Source organism: Convolutriloba macropyga, chromosome 12 (genome assembly GCF_964194025.1).
Source record: "Convolutriloba macropyga chromosome 12, txConMacr16.3, whole genome shotgun sequence".
Lineage (NCBI taxonomy): Eukaryota > Metazoa > Xenacoelomorpha > Acoela > Convolutidae > Convolutriloba > Convolutriloba macropyga.
Genome location: NC_134479.1, coordinates 28,379,877 through 28,401,903, shown reverse-complemented (window position 1 = coordinate 28,401,903; position 22,027 = coordinate 28,379,877). Strand labels below are relative to the sequence as shown.

Sequence of the window (22,027 nt, the reverse complement as noted above, 5' to 3'; positions counted from 1 at the left end):
GCTCTACGCAGTCTAATATGTAGCTCTACTTCTATTTATAAGATCCGAGCGATGAGAAATAACAACATATTTAAGAATATAACACGTATAAACGTTACTGCGATTGGTCCGACAAATGATTTTTTGCACCAACGTGCTGAAATTGCTCCTATTCGATAGGTTTGAATATTACATATACACAATGTTAAGTTAAGCAAAGTTTTATCGATTTATCTACGTATACTCCGACGAATTATAGTTTTAATTGAATTTTTAATTTTCAGTCAAACCGCATTTTACGCGGTAACAATGCCAGTAGCTTCACTCTTTTTCCGAATGATTTTTTCTGAAACTGATTTGATGATCTACGGGCAATTGAGCACAAGTACACTAGTGAAGGTTAAGTGTGCAGCTACATCAAAACTTTGAAATTGCTATTTTTAGTGGGTTCAAATTGAAAGCCGGTTTTTCTTATATCGCTGTCGTCGGTAGTTTGATCTAAATGCTGATGAACAAAATGTTTAGTTTTTCCTCGATTTTTAATAAATTTCATTTGATGTACTCTGAATTAGTACTCCGACAAATTATAGAGCTGACTTATAAAATTTACTCTCTAATACGACAACTTCGTCAACATTTTAGATGCCTTGTCGGAAGACTTAAAATTTCTTCGGCGATTGTTCACGCTCCAATTTCGATTTCAATTCAAATTATAAGCAAAGGAGGCTCTGTTATGTGCTTCCCCACATAATGTTCCCACCGCGCTCATATTTTTAGCTAATATGTCAAACAAGTTATGAAGAGAAACAATACTTTCAAAAAATACACATAATATTTGAAAATATATGTCTAATGCATAATTTGTCTTAAATGCAAAACCATGAATAAGTTATTAACTGCCGCAATGGAGAGCCAAAGATAACCGCTATTAGTACAACCGGAGACAAGACTGGCAATAAAAACAACCAATCATCAATTCACGTCTAACTCAAATCTATTTCTTTTTAACAAAATCCAACTAAAAAACATCAGTTAAAGCCCAAGCTTAAAAAAGACAGTCGCAAGTGAAGGACCTTGTCTCTTGGAAGTTGTTCCTTCGCTTTGACATCTCAACTGACGCTTGGACTTTGGAGGGAAGTTACTTGAGCCCTAGTGGACCGCTATCAATTTCAGTTTCACGTAATCGCCTGATCACTGCTTTCACAGAATGTACTGCGCAGTTTTATCATAATTTAGAGTATAAGCTCAATTTCGCTCCAAATCAGTGTTGATGCGATGTCGCCTCTCTGGGACCCAAAAAATGTAGCTTATAACAAGCGAAAAGTCTACGTCTATTTATAAGACCTGAGCAATCAGAAATAACATTTTTAGGAAAATAGCACGTATAAAAGTTAAAGATTGGACCAACAAATAATTTTTTTGTACCAACGAACTGAAATTGCTCCTTTTCGATAGCTTCAAATTTTGGTTTGTCATGATATTATGTTAAGCATACTTTTATTGACCTTTCTACAATTATTCTAGCGAATTATAGTTTATGTGAAATTTTATTTCTCAGAAAACCGCACATACCGTACTCGTTAACAATGCCAGTAGCTTCACTCTTCTTCGGAATTATTTTTTTCTGAAACTGATTTGATAGCGACGGGCAATTGAGCACAAGTACACTAGTGAGGGTTAAGTGTGCAGCTAATTTAATACTTTGAAATTGCTATTTTTAATGCGTTCAATTTGAAAGCCGGTTTTTCTTATATCGCTGTCGTCGGTATTTTGAATTAAATGCTGTTGAACAAAATGTTCTTTTGCCTCGATTTTTAATAAGTTTCTTTTGAACTGCTTTGAATTAATTAACAAATTATAAACCTTTTCGTTTCAGTCATGACAATTTTGAGAGTCATTAGAGTTACGACTCTCTTAAACGACAAATTCTTTGTCAGCTTTTTAAATGTTTTGTTGGCAACCATTTAAAATTTCTTGTTTAATTGCTGACGCTCCAATTTTGATTTCAATTGAAACTATAAGCAAAAAAGAAGGCGCGGTAATGTGCAGTTGCACACAATGTTCCTCCCCCTCTCATATTTTTGACTAAATTGTCCAACAATTGAGTGACCTTCGAAAGCGATTGGTTATGATTAATTCTTCTTAGGTGCAAACCCATGAATGAATAATTTACTGCCACAGTGAAGAGTTGATGATAGCTGCTATTAATAAATCTGCGAAACAAGACAATCAACAAAAACATCAATTCCCGTCTGTTTGAAAATCTTTTTTTTTTAATCAATTGCAAAATTACAATACATCAGGTGAAACATAGACTAGAAAATAAACTTTTACTTCACTTCAAAGCAGATGTGACGTTTCCATAACAAAACGTTGTAGCCAGTCATGTAGAACTAGAATAAATAGAGGCAAAGTCAACCATCAAATTTCAACTACAAATACTAGATAGTTTCTTATGTAACACACTCGGTGGCATTGGGAGTATTCGTTAGCAGCGAGTTAATTAGTGCCATCTTGTAGAACCAATGATACTTTTCATTGATGAGAATAGGACATAAAATAAACAACAAAATAAGTTGGCAAAAATAACTGTTAATTGCGACCAGAAATTAATATCCATTTTTACAAACGCTAAATAAAAAAATCGAAATGGCGACAGATAATACAAGACAAATGCACAAATAGTATCAAATAAAGCATCAATTATCATTTAATTGGAATGAACATAAAATTGTATGTCTCTTGAAAACATGTCGGAGCGGTCAGACAAGTAGACAGAAGAAGAAAAAAGAGTAAAATTTGAAAATATTTTCAATTTTCTGAAAACAATTTCAAAGTAAAAAACTGTTAGGTCTAAACTGAAAAAACAAACTGAATAGAATCTTTGTTCGTTCATACAGAGAACCATTGAGATTTATCGTTTTCCTGGATTTATCATTTTCCTGGATCATTTTCAAAATTGGTGTCGAAGTCATTGAAACCATGCGCTATTCTTCAAAGCCATTATATATAATTAATTGCTCTCATCATCAAAGCTAATGGAAACCGTCTTTTATGATGTAGCTTTACACGAAAAGTAAATTTAAGGAACACAAAAAAAGTCATTCAATTTTTTAAAAAAGATATTAACTAATGGAATCACAAAAGATTTATGAAAACTCAAAATAACGGCCCTCAACACCACTCAAAACCAAACTGGTTAGAATATCAGGTTTTTTCTTGAGAGAAGTTGTAAGCAGTTTTTACATTAGAGGCTTTTTTGCAAATTGTTTAAAATGAGATTAAATTTTCACGGGAATTTGAAAACTTTGATTTTCTTTGTATGGATATTTCCATAAAGTTTTTCCAACTAAAAAACCTAAAAATTTAAAAAATTAATAAACATGGATATTTAAAAGAACCTAAATTTTCAACTAAGTTAAATCAGAAGAAAATTTCAACTCCATGTGAGGCCAATTATACCTCTTATTAGTGGAGACTAAGTTTTAAGACAACAAACTAATAGACAGAAATCAGTTTCCACAAACAACGTTGAAAAAACACATTGAAGCCTTTAAAACCATAAGCTATCAATTGAACAGATCGTGATGGTTTATCTGAGGTCTTTTGAACTTCAATGAGCCCTCGTTTCAGGGGGACCACTTGAAAAAGACAACAAAAATTGACAAGCAAAGTCCCAGTATCAAAAAAATGTTTTGGAAAACAAAAAAAAAATCTGAAACCACATAGCGCCATAGCCACAAAACCATCAACTGCAACACAAAAACAGGTAAAGGGATGGTTGCTCTGTCAAAATTAGAAGGCAGATTTCATTAATAATACTAAGATACAAGTCGTCAAGAGGAGAAACGGAAACGGGCAGAGGTCAAATGTTCGACCAAATTTTTCAAAACGCAGAATACCAAAGTCATTGGTACCATTACCAGTCAGGTGAAGTCAAGAAGTACAAATGTTTATGTCTCTAGAAGGCGCCACTGAGAACTGCAGCTATCCAGAATATGTGGTAGCACTGCAAAAAGGATAACAATACCAGCCAAAACCAAAAATTCAATTATATTTTGCAAGAAAACGGTTTTGAAGCCGTTAATCATATGCTATTCAATTAAAAACTTAAATTCATATGCTGCGTTTTCTTTCAATCGCTTTGTGCCCTGTCATCCAAAATATTATGCGGACAAGGCAACAAAAATAGCTTCGAAATTGGGCAAATATCCAAAAAAATTTTTTAGAACCCGTTTTATCGAAGCACTGAAGCCAATAATTAAAAACAATAACCTTTAGAAAGACTTGAGTTTCACTAAATGCAAGAAATGCAGTTTTTTTACTGAGACAAAACGACAGGTTGTCAGAACTTCGAAAGAACTGGCAAAGTTCAAAAGTAAACAGATTTTCTTAAAACAGGAATATTCAAATAAATAAGATGCATTAGGTGTCAGTTGAATGCATTATAAAGTTTTAAGTTTACCATTTAGGGAAGCCAAAATGATCTTTATTTATTGATTTTTACTCAGTCATGAGACTGCAAAAAAACAACAAATGCGGGCAAAACAAAAAAAATCGATTCGATTTTAAGAAAACACTTTGTTGAAGGCATAGAAACCATGAAATTTTCTCTGCTAAAAGCAAGATTGACCAAGGGGCCTCATTTTGACAAAAAACGAGTTTCTTTGTATGAATATTTCCATAAAGTTTTTTCAACTAAAAAACCTAAAAATTTAAAAAACTAATAAACATGGATATTTAAAAGAACCTAAATTTTCAACTAAGTTAAATCAGAAGAAATTTTCAACTCCATGTGAGGCCAATTATACCTCTTATTAGTGGAGACTAAGTTTTAAGACAACAAACTAATAGACAGAAGTCAATTTCCACAAACAACGTTGCAAAAACACATTGAAGCTTTTAAAACCATAAGCTATCAATTGAACAGATTGTGATGGTTTAACTGAGGTCTTTTTGAACTTCAATGAGCCCTCGTTTTAGGGGGACCACTTGAAAAAGACAACAAAAATTGACAAGCAAAGTCCCAGTATCAAAAAATTGTTTTGGAAAACAAACAAAAATCTGAAACCACATTGCGCCATAGCCACAAAACCATCAACTGCAACACAAAAACAGGAAAACTGATGGTTGCTCTGTCAAAAGTAGAAGGCAGATTTCATTAATAATACTAAGATACAAGTCGTCAAGAGGAGAAACGGAAACGGGCAGAGGTCAAAAGTTCGACCAAATTTTTCAAAACAGAGAATATCAAAGTCATTGGTACCATTACCAATCAGGTGAAGTCAAGAAATACAAATGTTTATGTCTCCAAAAGGCGCCACTGAGAACTGCAGCTATCCAGAATATGTGGTAGCACTGCAAAAAGGATAGGAATACCAGCCAAAACCAAAAATTCAATTATATTTTGCAAGAAAACGGTTTTGAAGCCGTTAATCATACGCTATTCAATTAAAAACTTGAATTCATATGCTGCGTTTTCTTTCAATCGCTTTGTGCCCTGTCATCCGAAATATTATGCGGACAAGGCAACAAAAATAGCTCCGAAATTGGGCAAACATCCAAAAAAAAATTTTAGAACCCGTTTTATCGAAGCACTGAAGCCAATAATTACAAACAATAACCTTTAGAAAGACTTGAGTTTCACTAAATGCAAGAAATGCAGTTTTTTACTGAGACAAAACGACAGGTTGTCAGAACTTCGAAAGAACTGGCAAAGTTCAAAAGTAAACAGATTTTCTTAAAACAGGAATATTCAAATAGATAAGATGCATTAGGTGTCAGTTGAATGCATTATAAAGTTTTAAGTTTACCATTTAGGGAAGCCAAAATGATCTTTATTTATTGATTTTTACTCAGTCATGAGACTGCAAAAAAACAACAAATGCGGGCAAAACAAAAAAAATCGATTCGATTTTAAGAAAACACTTTGTTGAAGGCATAGAAACCATGAAATTTTCTCTGCTAAAAGCAAGATTGACCAAGGGGCCTCATTTTGACAAAAAACGAGTTTCTTTGTATGAATATTTCCATAAAGTTTTTCCAACTAAAAAACCTAAAAATTTAAAAAACTAATAAACATGAATATTTAAAAGAACCTAAATTTTCAACTAAGTTAAATCAGAAGAAATTTTCAACGCCATGTGAGGTCGATTCGATTTTAAGAAAACACTTTGTTGAAGGCATAGAAACCATGAAATTTTCTCTGCTAAAAGCAAGATTGACCAAGGGGCCTCATTTTGACAAAAAACGAGTTTCTTTGTATGAATATTTCCATAAAGTTTTTTCAACTAAAAAACCTAAAAATTTAAAAAACTAATAAACATGGATATTTAAAAGAACCGAAATTTTCAACTAAGTTAAATCAGAAGAAATTTTCAACTCCATGTGAGGCCAATTATACCTCTTATTAGTAGAGACTAAGTTTTAAGACAACAAACTAATAGACAGAAGTCAATTTCCACAAACAACTTTGCAAAAACACATTGAAGCTTTTAAAACCATAAGCTATCAATTGAACAGATCGTGATGGTTTATCTGAGGTCTTTTTGAACTTCAATGAGCCCTCGTTTCAGGGGGACCACTGGCAAAAAAATCGATTCGATTTTAAGAAAACACTTTGTTGAAGGCATAGAAACCATGAAATTTTCTCTGCGAAAAGCAAGATTGACCAAGGGGCCTCATTTTGACAAAAAACGAGAGTGCACAGTAGTTGAATACTGACTTTAAAGTTTTCTGCACTTTAATGATCATGAAAAAAACACAAACATAGCAAAAAGTGGTTTTCAAAAAGATATATTATTTTTTGATAGTAAAAAACAACGAAGAAATCAAAATTAGCCTGGATAATGCAACGCGTTCAAGTATTTTAGCTAAATTTTCCATTGGTATTCAGAATAGATTATTTAGCAAGAAAATGTCATTGTATCATAATTGAAAGATTCATTTTGCATGATGATTGTTTTGAGATTGAAATGAACCGGCAGAATTTTTATTCCTGAACACTCTTAAAAAAGAAGGAGAACTAGCCTTGTTTTGAGATTGTTCATTGTCAGCAGCTGGAGGTCTGTATCTGCACCGAATTCGATAAAAAGGAGGCAGAATAAACTTTTGGGGCCAGTTTTGATGAAAAAAGGCTTAGTTTTGAAAAAATCCAATTTTCAAGCTGAATAAGTGCGGATCAAAAGCGTCAGCAAACCTCCTCTGGGTCCTTAGATGAAACCAATAGCAGCTTTGTCAACAAAATTAACGAAGTTGTAACAAAATGAACAAAAATTGAGCAAAAACTCCATAAAATATGAACAAAAATAACGGATATCATTCGAATGTTCACAAATCTTTGAACCTCAAAACTGCCTAGAAAAAACGACAATAAAAAGAATAGATCCATATTCTACGCTGTACAGGTTTTCTAATGATACCAATCACAGCTCTCTAAGATGAATATATCGATCGGCCGAAATTGACTGAACAAAAAAACCCATTTTTGTATATAGTTCATCCCCCCTCCCCCCCCCCCCCCCACTAAAGTGAGTGGGAACAACAAATTTTTTAAATTGAGCTATATCTCTTTATTTTTGCTGACAGCATTGTCTTTTTTCCACTTAGCTGTCAAAAAACTGTTCTTAATTCAAATGCTTTTATTGCGGTCGGCTGACTTGCTTCATGATCAATCTAAATTTATCTCCAAATCAACTGATATTTTTTCTTCTCTGAGTAGCAGTTGATTTTTAAGTAACAAATCTAATCAGAAAAGACTTCAACTTTGTTCAGAACAAAACCCATTATAGCGTATTCAAAAGATATTCATTCATACGATTGTGAGGATACTAAATGAACTCTCTTAGCTTAAAGCTAAAATCTCCCGGGGGACTATGTGTCGTTCAATGAACTTAGTTAGGTCAAGCAGATTTCTTTCACGTGAATTCTTTCTTTTTTGTCGTTACTAAAATCATGCTTTTCTTCATCTTAATTATGACAATAAAACTGTGCATCACACAATGGTTCATATAAAATGAAGAATTACGGTTACTTTTGTTTAAAATTCCATGATGACAATAATGATTTGCAGCTGTTCAACTTTGCATCGGGCTTTAATGAAAAAGCCTGAAAGCGTTGGCTACAATTTTAAGTTTAGCTGGATATCTTGTAGCGTGTATTACGTAAATTGATGAATCGAATTTCAGCATAATTTCGTGAAAACATTGACTTAATTCAGTTTTTGAAGTTTTTGTTGATCAACTTGAGGCTGAATGAAGTCGAATGACACCTGCTTTTGAATATTGACTCAAAGCAGGTTGTGTGAATTTTAAACTAAATCTTGCTTTCCAAAATTTACCTTACTGTTTAACATTGAGTCACATAATTATTGTATCAGCATTGAGCAAAATTCTGCTTACATTTGAGAGCCTTTGACAACATTAAGAAAATTTTGTTATTTTTCGGAATCACAATATGAACTTTCTATTCTCTGTCAAAAGTAATTTTGTGTTCGTAAAAAATTGAGAGAAACGTTAAACATGATTTTGAAATGGTTTATAAGCTATCACTTTTTCAAAATATTCTGTCTTTTTTGTATTCAAATCATTGTTTCGGCTGGTATCGCTGTGACCATACCGTCTCCTGCAGCTGACCAAAACGTGTTCCTGCTTTATGACGGGGATCCTCAGTTAGTTTCTTCAGCTAGTACCAACCTGCAGTTCCCTTTGTACATTAACCCAACTTATATACAGGCAGATCAAGATGTCCTGGGTTCTTGCGACATTGCAGAGTAAGTATGTATATGTTGTGACCATTTCTGGTTGTCTTAGAGGTCTGCTCATGTGTACAATTTTGTTATAAACATTTCTATTTAACAATGCAAGCCAATTCAGGTCAACTGTTTACATGGAATCGTTTATACAATCGGAACAGTTAAATCGTGTTTCTAGGTGTCTTTAAATAAACTTAAGTATACACCATAATGGATACTTTGACGTAAAAAATTAAAATGCAAAATTTTGAGTAATTGTTGAAAGAAATTTACAATGCTTATGAATATCTTGAGATACGAAAAAGTTAGTGAATTCAACTCAATGCTAGGACAATGGATCGACAGTTCGACAGATTAAAAGCGAAAATTCGGACAATAGATCGTCCAATCAGATAAAGTGCTCATTTATAATACCGCGCATATGTTCGGTGTTCATATTTAATTCGGTTATGATAGATTCGTATCAAGTCCCATAGGCCGCTAAGGCATGTCCATTACTCGTGAAGCTTGGACTGATGCCACAATTTTATACAAGCTCGCAAAAAGTGCTTGATTTCAGCCAATGAGACCAGACATTAATTTTTAATCTAATGTTCAAATTTAGTTGTTTTCGCCAGGACCGACTGCAAAGTCAGTTTCAGTACTGGGCATGTGTTATTACAAGTCTCAGTTCATTACTGATTCAGAGCTATGATTGTCACTTTTAATACCTGGTAGTCTAAATTCAATTGATAGCCAAGACCTGGCAAGTCTAAATCCAAGTCTTAGCTAAGGCTAAATCCAATGCTTAATAGTCAAAAATTGGTGCGGAAAACGCCAAAAACAGCCAAATGATTGTGCAAAATAAGTTCGAAAAACGTCGATTATAGCCACAAAATTGTCCGCAATAGATCCGGAAAACGCAAAATTAGCGTTGAATTGTTCAGAATACCCACAATTTTTGGATGGCACAACGCCAAATGTTTAATAACTCCAAAAAAATTGCGATAAATTAAACGTGACATAGCTCATTAAATTTTTTCAAACCAAAGCTTGAAAAACTTTTTTATCAAAGCATATATAAAACACATTGTAATTGTACAACTGGTTTATGAGATATTAACTAGTGAGCACTGCGCAGTTCGACCAATGCTTCACCAATGTATCTCCAGCTCGATCAAGAATGTCTCCAACAATTTAAAACTGAACAAGCTCAATTATATTCTGTTTGTTAGAGCAGATAATTTTGTAACTCATCGAAAAATCATTCAGATCAGTAAAAAACATTTACGATTGGGCATACCTTCGACTTTCGGGTGTCACAACGCCAAATCTTTAATAACTATAAAAGGTGTCAAATTAAACAGCACGTAGCTCATGAAAACCGTTACTTTCCAAGGTTTAAAAAGTGTTTAACACATTGCATCTGGACGAGTAGTTGTGGAAATATCATTGAGCGAGCAATACGCGCTTTGGCCCATTTCATATACCGCGCTGGACCTGTAAGTCCTTGCATCTACACACTAAAGTTTTTGAATCTACACTCTAAACACTGAAAATACTCAATCGAAACAAGCATAGGGTAGAATCAGCTCTTGTGATTGTTGATAGTCGGACATGGCCATTGCCGAACCTTGACCATAATAACAAGTAGGTCCATTTTTGAGACATTAAGCTCGAAATCGTGTTTTGTTGCAAAAATTTTGATATTTCCGAATTTTCATTCGAGATTTTTTAAGAAACTGGTTTTAACTTTGCAATCAATTTGCAAGTGCTATTCAAGTCTTGGTCCAGGTTTGTCAGACTTTCAAGTAGACCTTTCGAGTATTCAAAAAGGAAATAAGACTTGCCTAGATCTAATATAGACTTGGAGTTCGGACGGGTCTATCTATTATCCTTTCGATCTTTTGCCTGGTCACCATTTGATTCTCCTTGCTAATACCTGAATCTTGATGGATGACAGAAACTTACAATGATTATGAAGACTTTGTAGAGTTCAGTCGCTTTTCATCCTAGCATATTACTGAGGTGCGCACTGTAAGTTTGTTTTGGCAGGAAAAAATGGGAATTATAGCCCAAGTCCTGAAAAAACTTGTCAAAGAAGAAAAAGATGTACACAGAATGAGAAAGAAACAAACTTTAAAGCCATATATAAAATCTTGTCGTTAACGAACAAAATGGCAAATATTCTTAGCAAAACTTGGTTTGAAACCCCTAATAAATGGCAAATTGTCTCTGTAAAACTTGACTTATATTTTTTCAGCGTTGTGGCTCAAGCTCCTGAATGTTAAGCTCCTGAAACGAATGACAACCTAATTGTTAAATGATTCCATAAAAGTCTCGGATTCCTAATTTCGGATTAAAAGTCATTTTACAGATTAGAGTTTACGATTATCTTGGCTTTTCAGAAGTATGGTGCGTCAATTATGTCCTCAGTATTTATTAACAAAACTCATGAAATCTTTTTTCATTATTTTGATTAGTCATGATTTTGACTAATTGAAACGCTTTTCCGGGGAAAATAGTGGCAAAAGATTGGTTTGTTGAAACAGCGATTTGCCAAGGAATGTTAGAAAAATTTTAGGTATCTTTTCTATGAATAATTGTTTCCTTTCCAGTTTCAACGAGCTTCCCTTTGTGTGGACACCGATTGTCCTGGACAACTTCACCTACATACAGTTCGATCTGAAAACGGTGCATAAAATCAGAGGAATCAGACAGTTGCTTTATCACAACCTCACTTCAGGAGTGATGAAAACCGAGGCTGACTTCGAGACGAACTTCAAGTGCAGCTTTTCACAGGTTTGTGGAGAATTTCGTGACATATTAGTTCATCGACTTTCTGTATATTTGTGCAAGCAAATTATTGCAAAATGTCTTTCGAGAAATTTTTGTTCTCAATATCATAAAAAGGACGAATTTTGGAAGTTGATCAATCGTCTTCTGCATCCTGAAGGTAATTGTTCCGGCTGCTCAAGAATCTCGGAGGAACCTGATCTTCACAGACTGGTTCTCGAGCTTTACGCCGGCCTGATTCGTCATTCCGTAACAAGAGAGCAACAATCTCGTCGAAACTAATAATCGCTCGGTCGTGTGAAAGGGCTGTAACTTCAAATGATTGATTAATAGCCGCGAAGCGATAGTTGTTTTTTTACGACTCGGAGAGTATTGGTTTTCTTAAGTTTTTTTAATCGGAAGTACTATTCGTTCAGACGTTGTTTTTACCTAAAAGCGAAAGAGTAAAATTGCCGTGTGAACTAATTGTTTCTGAGCGAGAGAAGTTTTTTTGATAATGCGATTCGATTAATGAACGACTTTTTGACTTTGAAAAATGTTTTTGAGAGACCGGCGCTTATAGATAACCGTTTTTAGCCGTTTTTTCGTCCATTTGGCTCTATTTTTTTTCACTTTTTGGTTTCTTTTTATTGCAGAAGTAGTTTTTGATCGATGCTGCATATATATAAAACTTCCTGAAATTGATACCACAAAGTTTTGCAGAGCCTATTAATTCTCAAGTGTAAAATGGGGCACATATTTCATCTTAATAGTTAGTCTTTGAATTTTTTCCCTAATTTCCCCATTTTTTGATCTGTGAGAGGACTTTTTTCTTAAAAATCAGTGTTTATGGTAACATTCGTTTGGCAATTCGCGCATCGACCAACTCTTTTGAGCTTGGGGTCTTTTGTTATATATGTTAATATATATAATATTTAAAATTTACAGATCTTTTTGCTATTTTTGTCCAAATTTGCTTTTTTTGTTTGTTTTTGGTTTTCAATTCGTAGAAATTTTCTTTTTTGCTCAGCTAGTGGTTTAATTTCGTGTTATTAAAAACTGATTTATTTTTTGAAGTCTAATTTTTGAAATTCAATGAAAATTTGTTTTTAATAACTGATTTCATACATTTTTTAAAATACTGTTTTCCAAAGTTTTTTAGTTTCTCAAATCTGTGTATTCTGTTTCATGTTTTCAGACAGAACAATGACTGGGTGATGTTTTGAGTCATGATATGTACTAATTTTTTGATCGATGTGGAGTTCAATTGAAACATGATGTAAATGTCATTGCTTCATGGGAAAACTAAGTATTTAGGTCAAGCGGCTTAACGGATCGAAGTGTATCAAGAACAGAAAGATTGGTTTTCTCTTCATTTTTTTGCGAGAGAACAACAAAAGTGGGTTTGAGAAAATTGTCGCTAAACGGGTGAATTTTTTGATCACGTGCATAGTGAGATTTTTGATTGCACTTATTTAGTTTTAACTCCATTTTTTTCTTTCAAATGTGTTTCTCATAAATTTCTGAACTAGTTCTTGTTTTTTTTGGAAGTTATAGTGTTGAACATCTGACGCAATTATTGCACTTTAAGATACTATCTTCCGCTATTTTTACAAATTTGCCTTATTTTAAAGTTTTTCTAGCATTTTGTCTCATCTGCTTCTATTACTGATTGCAGTTGCGGAGTTGTGTGACTGAAATCTGTTGTTGTAGCAGATTTAGGGGTCTTTCCTTTTCTCTAATATTTCATTTCTATTAATTTTGTTGAAAAAAAATTGGCTAAATTTGAGCAAATTTTTGCCGAGTTCCGGATGTTTTTTATGATTTTGCCTGTTTCTTCTGATTTTGCGCTTTTCGCTGCAGTCTTTCTCGATTAATGCTTAATTAAGTGTTGTTCTATAGGTGTGTACATGCTACTAGGAAGTGATACTTCAAGTCTAGACATGGCCTTCTTGAACAAAAATAGTGAAATTTCATTTTTGAGGTTTTTTGATCTTAGTTTTCAGTAGTCGTTTGATACCTCTCTCCTGCGTTTTGGACAGTTGACCGATTTAGCAGAAGAGGCAAAAAATCTGCGGAATTATTCTTGGGAAGATTCTTGGAATGTAAGCAGGGCAGTTTTCACCTAAATAAATTAAACAAATTTCTAATTTTCAGGTTTTTCTCTTTTATTTAGCTGTTATTTGTACATCTCTATCAATTGTTGGGTGGGTGTCTGAAGTATGACAGAACGTAAGTATTATGTTCTCAAATTAACGTTCCGGAAACTGCATCTAAATGGTGTTCAGATCTTTTTTTAGAGAATATTACTTTTCAATGTCCGTCATCTCCTTTCCCTTTCTCCGAGTTTCTTTTTTTACCTACCCATTTAAAAATTCAATTGTCAATTTTGTGCAAACTATTTGTTTAAAAGGGTCTTTCACCAATAGATTTTGGAGTCTAAACTAAAATCAAATTCTATCAGATGGTGTATCAGTTTCTGTCAGTTAGTTTTCCCATGATATTTTCCGGTTGTTGTTTCAAAACGCTTAGCTTAATTAAGTAGAATGTGTATTAGTAGAATGAGGATGGTGACTTAACTACTTCGAGTCGTTTCCGGAATTCTAGCGGCTATGTTTTTTATTGATAATGCACTGATAATTTTTGCGACATCGAGTTTTTCAATTTTATTGACTTCTGCTGCTTTGCAGTTAAAATTTGTATGGGACAAGTCATTTTTTCTGCTTTTAGGTCTTACCTCAGTCAATACTATGAATTCTGATTTCACTTAATGAACTTTTTTTATGAACATTTACTTGTGAAAGATCAATAGTGTGCATCTAAATAGTCCCAAACGTGTATGCCCTAATTCTTGAGTATTAGGGTCTTGAATTTTTGATTTCCAATATTAATTTTGAAAAAGCTCTATTGCGGCTTTTTCGTTATAGAGAGATTGCTTGTCATGAAAATGGCAATCCAAATGGAACCCAAAAACTCTAGGGGCCTATTAAAGGACTCGTGATCAACCTGTCTATCTTATGTCTTTAATTGATTCATTTCCATGGAATGCCACAAGCGTCTATCGGGGCCTTTTTCAGGCACTATACCGGCTATGTTTTACGAATGTCCTTAGTTACAAACACTGTAACTGTCTTCCATCTACTATTGAATTTTTTAACGCTTCAGTCGATGAAAATTTTGTCTCAGACACCTCAAATAGTTTACAAATTTGGTCGATGTCAAGATGTATAAAAAATTGAACGTTAAAGAGAACGCTAAACTTGACAAAAACCCAATATATAGTGAACTTGGGAGCCAACTGCTCTTGTTACGATTCTAAATACAATACTTTTGCTGTAATCAAGCAATTCGGTTCTGCAAATAATTTGGAAAATGTAATCTATAACATTGTTTACTCAATTCTGATTGGTTGATCGAGTAAGTGAGTGGAATGAATGCTCCAAGTGCCTTAGGCAATATCGATAAAAGTGTAGCATTGGGTGTCCTGATTATATGGCGTTGAATCAATTAAAAATTATGGATTCGTAAATAAAATTTATTCAGTATTTAGTCTGAAAATGAACAAAATTTGAAAAAAATTTGTTTTTGAACCATATAAGTTGTATGGGCTATTTATAAGTTGTATATGCTGCTATTTATAATTATAGTTCGATTAGGTTCGTTGTTTTTATAAATGGTATAGAGGTTACCGTAACCGTATGCTATAACCCTAGGTTGTACGCTGGTGTCCTTCCAGAAAGGTGGATTGTAGAAATATGGCGTCACAACTTTTTAACTTTCTTCTGTTTTTAACTTCGACTTTTCACAAATTCTAAATGATTCAATCCTGCATTTCATTTTCTGATCTCTTGTGGTGCCTGCTGCTGTTCAATGGCGGCGCTAACAGTAATCAAACTTTTCTGTTGAAAAAAAACTGGTGATTAAGTAGTTTTGTTGGTAAGTTAGCTGCTTTGCGTATGGAGGCCGTGGATTTGCTTATTTTGCACTCACTCCCAGAATGCGCAAACTCATATTTAATCTTTTAATTAGGCTACGCTACTAAGGCTACCTTGCCATTCTCCATTTTCGAGCAATTTGCGAGATGTTAGTCAGTTTGTTTTCCGAAATTAAAACAACCAAAGGCCGCTTCTAGTTAATTTAGTTAACCTAAGTTCAACAATGACGATCGTTAAAGTCCGGAAACATATTATGTTTCTAATATACCCAGTAGGTCTAGAATGTCAAAATGAAATGCGAGACATGATCTATTTTATTAGATCAAAAGAAGTTCTGGCCTGATATTTCAGATTTTCCTAGCCTCATAAGTTTACTTGAGTCTCAAAATTTATTGTGAATACGCGCAGTGAGTTTCGCATAATTTAGAAACATCTTGAAATTTTAAAGTTTTCACGAGATATTGGAAAATTTGATATTGGAAAATCCTAAGTAGTTTTGGAAAGAAATTAATTTAATAAAATGATATTAAACTAAATTGGAATGAAATTTTGAAGATCGAATCTGAAGTTGATTTTTCTGAATAGAACTGATCAAGAAGACCACAGCCAGAGTCTTTGAACCCAAATTTTTTGCAAAGCCAAATTGTGTTGATGGAAAAAGCGGTATTGGGATAAATAGTTGAGGAAAATGGGGGTATTTCTGGAAGCTTTGTGTTAAATTTTGTATAAGTTTTTTTGGCTTCCATAGAAAAGCTACCTGATCTGGTTTTATTACTACCTCAGATGTTTTACCTTTTCATATCAGTTTTATTAAATTTGTTTAACCGATAAATTAATTTGGTTTAATCAATATGATAGTTTGGTGGCAATAAATTTGTAATAATCAGTGTGTTTATTTTGTATTTCCAGCTTGCGAAACCTAAAATGGAAAATTTTGAAATACTCAAGCCTGCATTTTTATGAAATAGCAAAAAAAAAAATTAAAAAGGTTTCTCCATGGATTGATTCAAATGTTTTACTGGCACAATGATACTTTTTTGCATCTCTTCAGAGAAGAAAGATACCGAGCGGACAAAAAGTTGCCGTAACAAAAAAACGGCGCTGGTATAAATCCCTAGCCAGCTTTCGAACAAAAATAGTTTATAAAACTGGAAAGCTAATGAAACGGATAACCAGAAAAAACAGTGAAAAATGAACCCAAAAGATCTAACGTTTTCCGTGCTCTTTTGTCCGCTTTCCAAACTTTTGTCTTACAATATCAAGGTTTTTGTGTAATCGTAAAATATCCATATGGAGTAACTCTAATCAAAGAAAGGCTTTTTAGCTCCTCATTTAGATAAATTTTGTCTCGCTTTTAGAGCCGGGTAGACTTTGTGGAATATGACTGTGATTGCACTTGGGATCAAGGGCCAGTCGAAGCCAGATTCATACAAATCAGACCAGCACCCGATGCAGACTTAACAAAGGTACCGAGAGTCAAATTGGTGGAGGCCTAGTTAATCTCGGATCTCCCCCAGCCCACGCCCCCTCCCACCTCACCCATGTGTACATTTTTTTTAAAATTTTCTAGTGACCCAAACGAATGAGCTTTTTGCATGCCTGTATAGTTTGTAATGGCCTGCCTAATAAGGGATTGCGCTAACTGCTACAATTATTAAATATCATTATAGAGGTGTAAAATATCAATTATAGATGGTTATATTCCACTGGGAGAAGGAAACTGTTCACAAACCTTGACTGTAATTTACTACCCAGAAAATCCAGTCCGGCATTTGAAGGGGAGAGACTCAGGAATAGCAGCTGTGTAGATAATTTTTTTTTGTTGGGCTTCAAATGATAGTTAACAGAACTCTTTAATTGTATTTTGAGTTTAATTTTAAAATTTGCCCTCTAATACTTTGAAACAGCATTGAAGCATTAAGAAATATTTGCCAGAATTAAATTTGTTAGAAATTTACATATATTGAATGTTTATTCAATTTTCTTGATGTCTTCCGGATCTTTTCCTTATAGAATGATTTACTGTGTAATGGCACGTGCTCTGTAACGGGGTGGGGTTCATAATTTACTGGGGGCACAAACGTAAAAATTGTTTTTTTTCCAGATAGCCAGTGCCTTCATACCTTACGTTGAAACAACTACACCGACTAGAGTCGTCTACCACGAAGTCAGTTGCTTCTTCTATGGGTTTCAAGCTCGAGTCTCTGTTAAAATCTTTGACGACAATCTGGCCGATTGCGGACCATCCATGGACGTTGCAGCTTCTCGCGGATCTGGAAATCCAGCAACTCCTTTAATTCTGAACTCGAATCCCACTGAAAACATGCAGTGGGGTGTGCATGTTATGTGGTCTAGTTTGGCTGAGTTTGGAAAATGTGTTGTGACGTTTATGATCGAAGCGTTTCAGAATGAATACAATGACCAATACAGGTTTTCCGTTGGGAGTGATAACTTTGATATCACGCTTCAGGTGTGTATGTAATTTCTTCTCTTTTTCGTTTAAAGTCCCCTCGCTTAGTGGGCCGTGAACCTAAATGAACCGATGCGCGCGTGTCATATTCCTACAAAGCTGTTTACTATGCGAATACACGTGCTCTGTAACGGGGGTTCCTGACCTACAGGGCGGGGGTAGTACAACAAAATTTTCGAATTTTTTATTACCAATATATCGAGCAAATTGAATAATTTTTAAGAATGTATGTGGAACGAGGCCGAACATTTAATGAATAAAAATTTTAATCTGTAAAATTGTTGTCGGAATGCAATTTGCAAGTTATTTATTACCTCATGAGTGGCACACTAGCAGTGGAGTTATTTTTAACAGAATAAACAACGATGACGTAAAAATGAAAACCTCAGTTTTCTATCATGTTGCATCTTTGTGGTTGTTCGTTCTGGTATGTTAATTTTTTCATGTTGTGATTGATCGACAATGTAATCTTCCTAGAAAACTGTTTGCCTAAATAGACACAGAGCTAGCAACTACTTAAACTAACATATGAAATTGACTGATTGTCTGCATATGTAATCTGTGTTCCGAGTCTTGCAATGCTGAAGACTTGTTTCTCCTAGAGAATGTGCTTGATATTTCATGGGGGTTAATCTCCGCACAAAAAATTACGGCGAGAATTTTTATAACCAATTGTGGCTCCCGCAAAAAGAAATTACTGAATTTTTGAGAACATAACACACAAGTATTTTCTGATTCAGAGAAATATAGACCTCATTTTTTTCTAGTTTTCTGGTCTTAAATTCATATTTTCAGATAATTTTAAAATGATGTTTGGCCTGCTTCATTAAAGTGAGATTTGGTCTGCTTCTATAATAATAAAACGGAAATTAAGTGTGAAAAAAAAATTTTGCGCTCAGCGAGCGAAATTTTCTGATCGCGCGCCGTATTCAAGGCGGTGTTTTAGTTTTAACTCTAACTTGCTCAGCCGAAGGCGCTCGTCTCAATTTTTTAAGCTAGTAATGGTACGCTTGCGATCATTTTTGAACTTCTGAAGCAATCAATGAAATTTAATTGCATTTTTGAGCTAATTTAGCGATTTTGCTTTGTTGGACATTTTTTAGCAGTTTTTGTAATTTTTCTTTTTTGTGACATCCGTGGAGTGATTGAGATACTTCGTTTAGATTTGTCTTTCGATGTGATTGATTTTATTTTGAGTTCTATTGGTTGAAGAAAATGGATAAGAAAATGGTTGAAGAAAATGGTTGAAGAAAATGTTTTTTTTTAAAAGATGGTATTCATTTTTGAATGATGGATGTCTGTATTGGAAGCTGTTGTGCCAATAATTGTTTTGGAGTCAAATCTTTGGAAGAAATGTTATCAGATTTTTTGTCCTTAAAACTTTCTCAGTTATTTTTGGTAAAAGATTAGTGAAATGTATATACTTCGGATTTTCGAATCGGTTGCGGAAATTCCGGCTATGGTTTTTTCTACTCCGCTGAACATTTTGTTTTTAAAAAAATTGCCTCGTTTTGCCGCTTTTTCGCGTGAAATATTTTTGACGTCACTAGGCTAGTTTAGTTCTTTGTTCATTCTGCTCAAAAAGTTTTGAACAGCATTTACTCAGAGAAGCAATCTAAAAGGAACAGAAGCAGTATAAAAACGAAATCAAATTAAAACGAGATAAACTCGTAAACTCCGCTCTTAAAATTTTAAACGCCCGCTACTTGAACTGTGTTCTCATAGGTCTCCATTGAATTAAATGGAAACAGTACTCAAGAATTTCTAAGAGAGGCAATGCCTAAGCATGTATAAAGGGAGACGCCCAGTTTACTAAGGGGGTTATAGCGGAAAATATTTGACCAAATTTTGAAAAAAAATGAAATTAAAAAGTAGAATTATAAAAAGGGAGAAGCTTTTTGTTTTTTACACAAGAATACCCAAAAAAGTTTTTAGATGCAGCTCATTTATACTATTTGTGATTCATGCAATTCATTCATTGTTTTTGTTGAAGTTAAATGAGAAATTGAGCAACGGGCAGTGCATCTGAATTTTGATAAATGTCGCTACTAATTTAATTGTTTTAAGTGAAAACTGAAAAATATGGACTGAAAGGCAACAACTGAGTGGCAAAGGAGAAAATAAGTTTAAAAATAAGTTTACTTTTTTTATGTATAAATTGCACTTTTCTGCCAGAGAAAACTAGCGTTGATTTTTGCTGTTTTTTTATTTCATAATTATCAAAGTTTTGATTTTACATTTTCAATTGCTCTGGAACGAAGTTTGAGAGAATTACTGTAAAGGTGTGTGTCTTATCTCAGAATTTTTGCCTGTGCGTTTTGACGCTTTTGTGCTAAAGCATTTTTTGACTTCTTGCGTTCTTCATTTTTGAGTGATCTAAGTTACTCTCATTCTGAAAAAAAAATTAAAATTTAATGCTATTACAAAAGCGATCGCGGGCAAAAGAGTCAAAGCTGTCATTGTAGTTGAGTGGTTAAGATGTCATCTTAACTGTTATCACGGAGATTGTGGGTTCAAACGATTGTTTTCAAACATGCTTCGTATAATGATTCCCCATTCTGTTTTATTAGGGAAAATTAGCAGAAAATTTATCCTGATGAGATCAGATTGAGATGCTTTCACTGAGCAGAGATGTCTCACCCGCTGAGCAGAGTGTTTAGTTTGATGAGTGCATCTTTAGACAGAATATCTTGTAATCAAAAAACATTGTAAAAGTAATCAATGTCAAAACGCTGCATAGATGGTTGAGACAAAATTTTTGTTACCGAACTGCCTGGCTAAAGAAAGTCTTTTACCCGAACAAATATCTAAAAACGAAATTTTTTCGATTCGAACTAAACTTAGGGCATATTATTTGGATAATACAGTTGTTTTTGATATGTTCTATTAGGTATTGCACGTTTTTTTTCTCTTGGCACCTCTTGTAGAGTAATTTGACTCGTATGGTGTCCAAGGTGGTAAAGTGATTAAATTCAATATTCTGTATAAAATTCTCTGTATCCTCTACCATCTGAATTTAAATCTAATCTAAACTGGTTATTTGATAAACGCAAAACTTTTTAAGTGGATTTAACAAGTACAGAAATCATATATTAGTCGACAAACAACCCTTCTCAACGTTAAAATTTGACAAGATGACAAAATTAAAGAAACAGCCAGGTTGCAGCATTTTTGGCCTGTTTCTTTTCTACCATTTTGAATGGCATTTATTTCAGTATACATTTGTCGAATTCGAAGTCAGCTTTTAAATACTGGCCGTCGTTGTTTAGAAAAATGTTTAATATCTAAGCAAACATAACTTGAGACATTACTTGCAATATGTATGTGATTTAAAACCGCTTAATTAGTAAAAAAAATGTAGAGAGATCCTATTTTCTGTTTTTTTTTCTCCAGATCCCGATTGACCCTGGAGAGCCTGACTACTTTTACATTGGACTGTTTGAGGGCAACTTCTTTGTGACTACGACCTCATACACCACAGACTCGGTCCCTGGAGGAAATCCTATAGGCAGTTTAGATTCTGTCAAGGATGCATGTAAAATGGTTAGTTTTCGTTCGTAGTGGGAGTTATTTGTAAACTCTTTTAAAAATTGAAACCACAAATTTCGCCATAAAAATTTTAGATGAAATGCGAGTTCAAAATCACGTTTGTGATTGGACCGTTAAGACCTGATTTTCTTGAATTCAAAAACAACAGACTCCATCGTTCTACAACAGATTTTCTTGCTCTCCATATTAGCCGTTATCAAACTAATAGCGGGCACATATTTATAGCTGTGTTAGAAAATGTGTGTTGTGTGTTAACTAGTTTTCGTCTAGACATATCAAATAGTTATTTAGTTCTCAACAAGGTGCATCAAAGTGAGCAATCATTAGGACTGATTGCATTTTCGGATCTTGCATGTAAGGAATTTACGGTTGAAAGTGCGACTCTATATATTGAAAATGATGTTCACTTATATCAATATTAAATTGTAAAAATGTCAACTCTCTGTATGACCTTTCTTAGAGACCATAAGTAAGAGCATAAATTGTTGCATCCAAGATGGGACTAATTTTCTTGTATATTCTACATTCTATATATCCTGTAGTTCCTCCTAATTGATATTTCCTTGTGTATTCAGTTTGCAGTATTCT

The 22,027-nt window shown here is 33.9% G+C and overlaps 2 protein-coding genes across 2 annotated transcripts in view; both read left to right on the top strand.

Annotated features, from left to right (window-relative positions):
- LOC142351224 (mediator of RNA polymerase II transcription subunit 22-like) overlaps positions 1-22,027 on the top strand; it is a 595,906-nt gene that overhangs the window by 215,237 nt on the left and 358,642 nt on the right. The window lies entirely within an intron of this gene.
- LOC142351175 (uncharacterized) overlaps positions 8,258-22,027 on the top strand; it is a 54,699-nt gene continuing 40,929 nt past the window's right edge. The window contains exons 1-5 of the mRNA XM_075403296.1: positions 8,258-8,749; positions 11,329-11,512; positions 16,779-16,886; positions 17,525-17,890; positions 21,284-21,433. Of these exons, the coding sequence (XP_075259411.1) occupies positions 8,499-8,749; positions 11,329-11,512; positions 16,779-16,886; positions 17,525-17,890; positions 21,284-21,433 (1,059 nt within the window). The 5' untranslated portion in view covers positions 8,258-8,498. The remainder of the gene's footprint in view (positions 8,750-11,328; positions 11,513-16,778; positions 16,887-17,524; positions 17,891-21,283; positions 21,434-22,027) is intronic.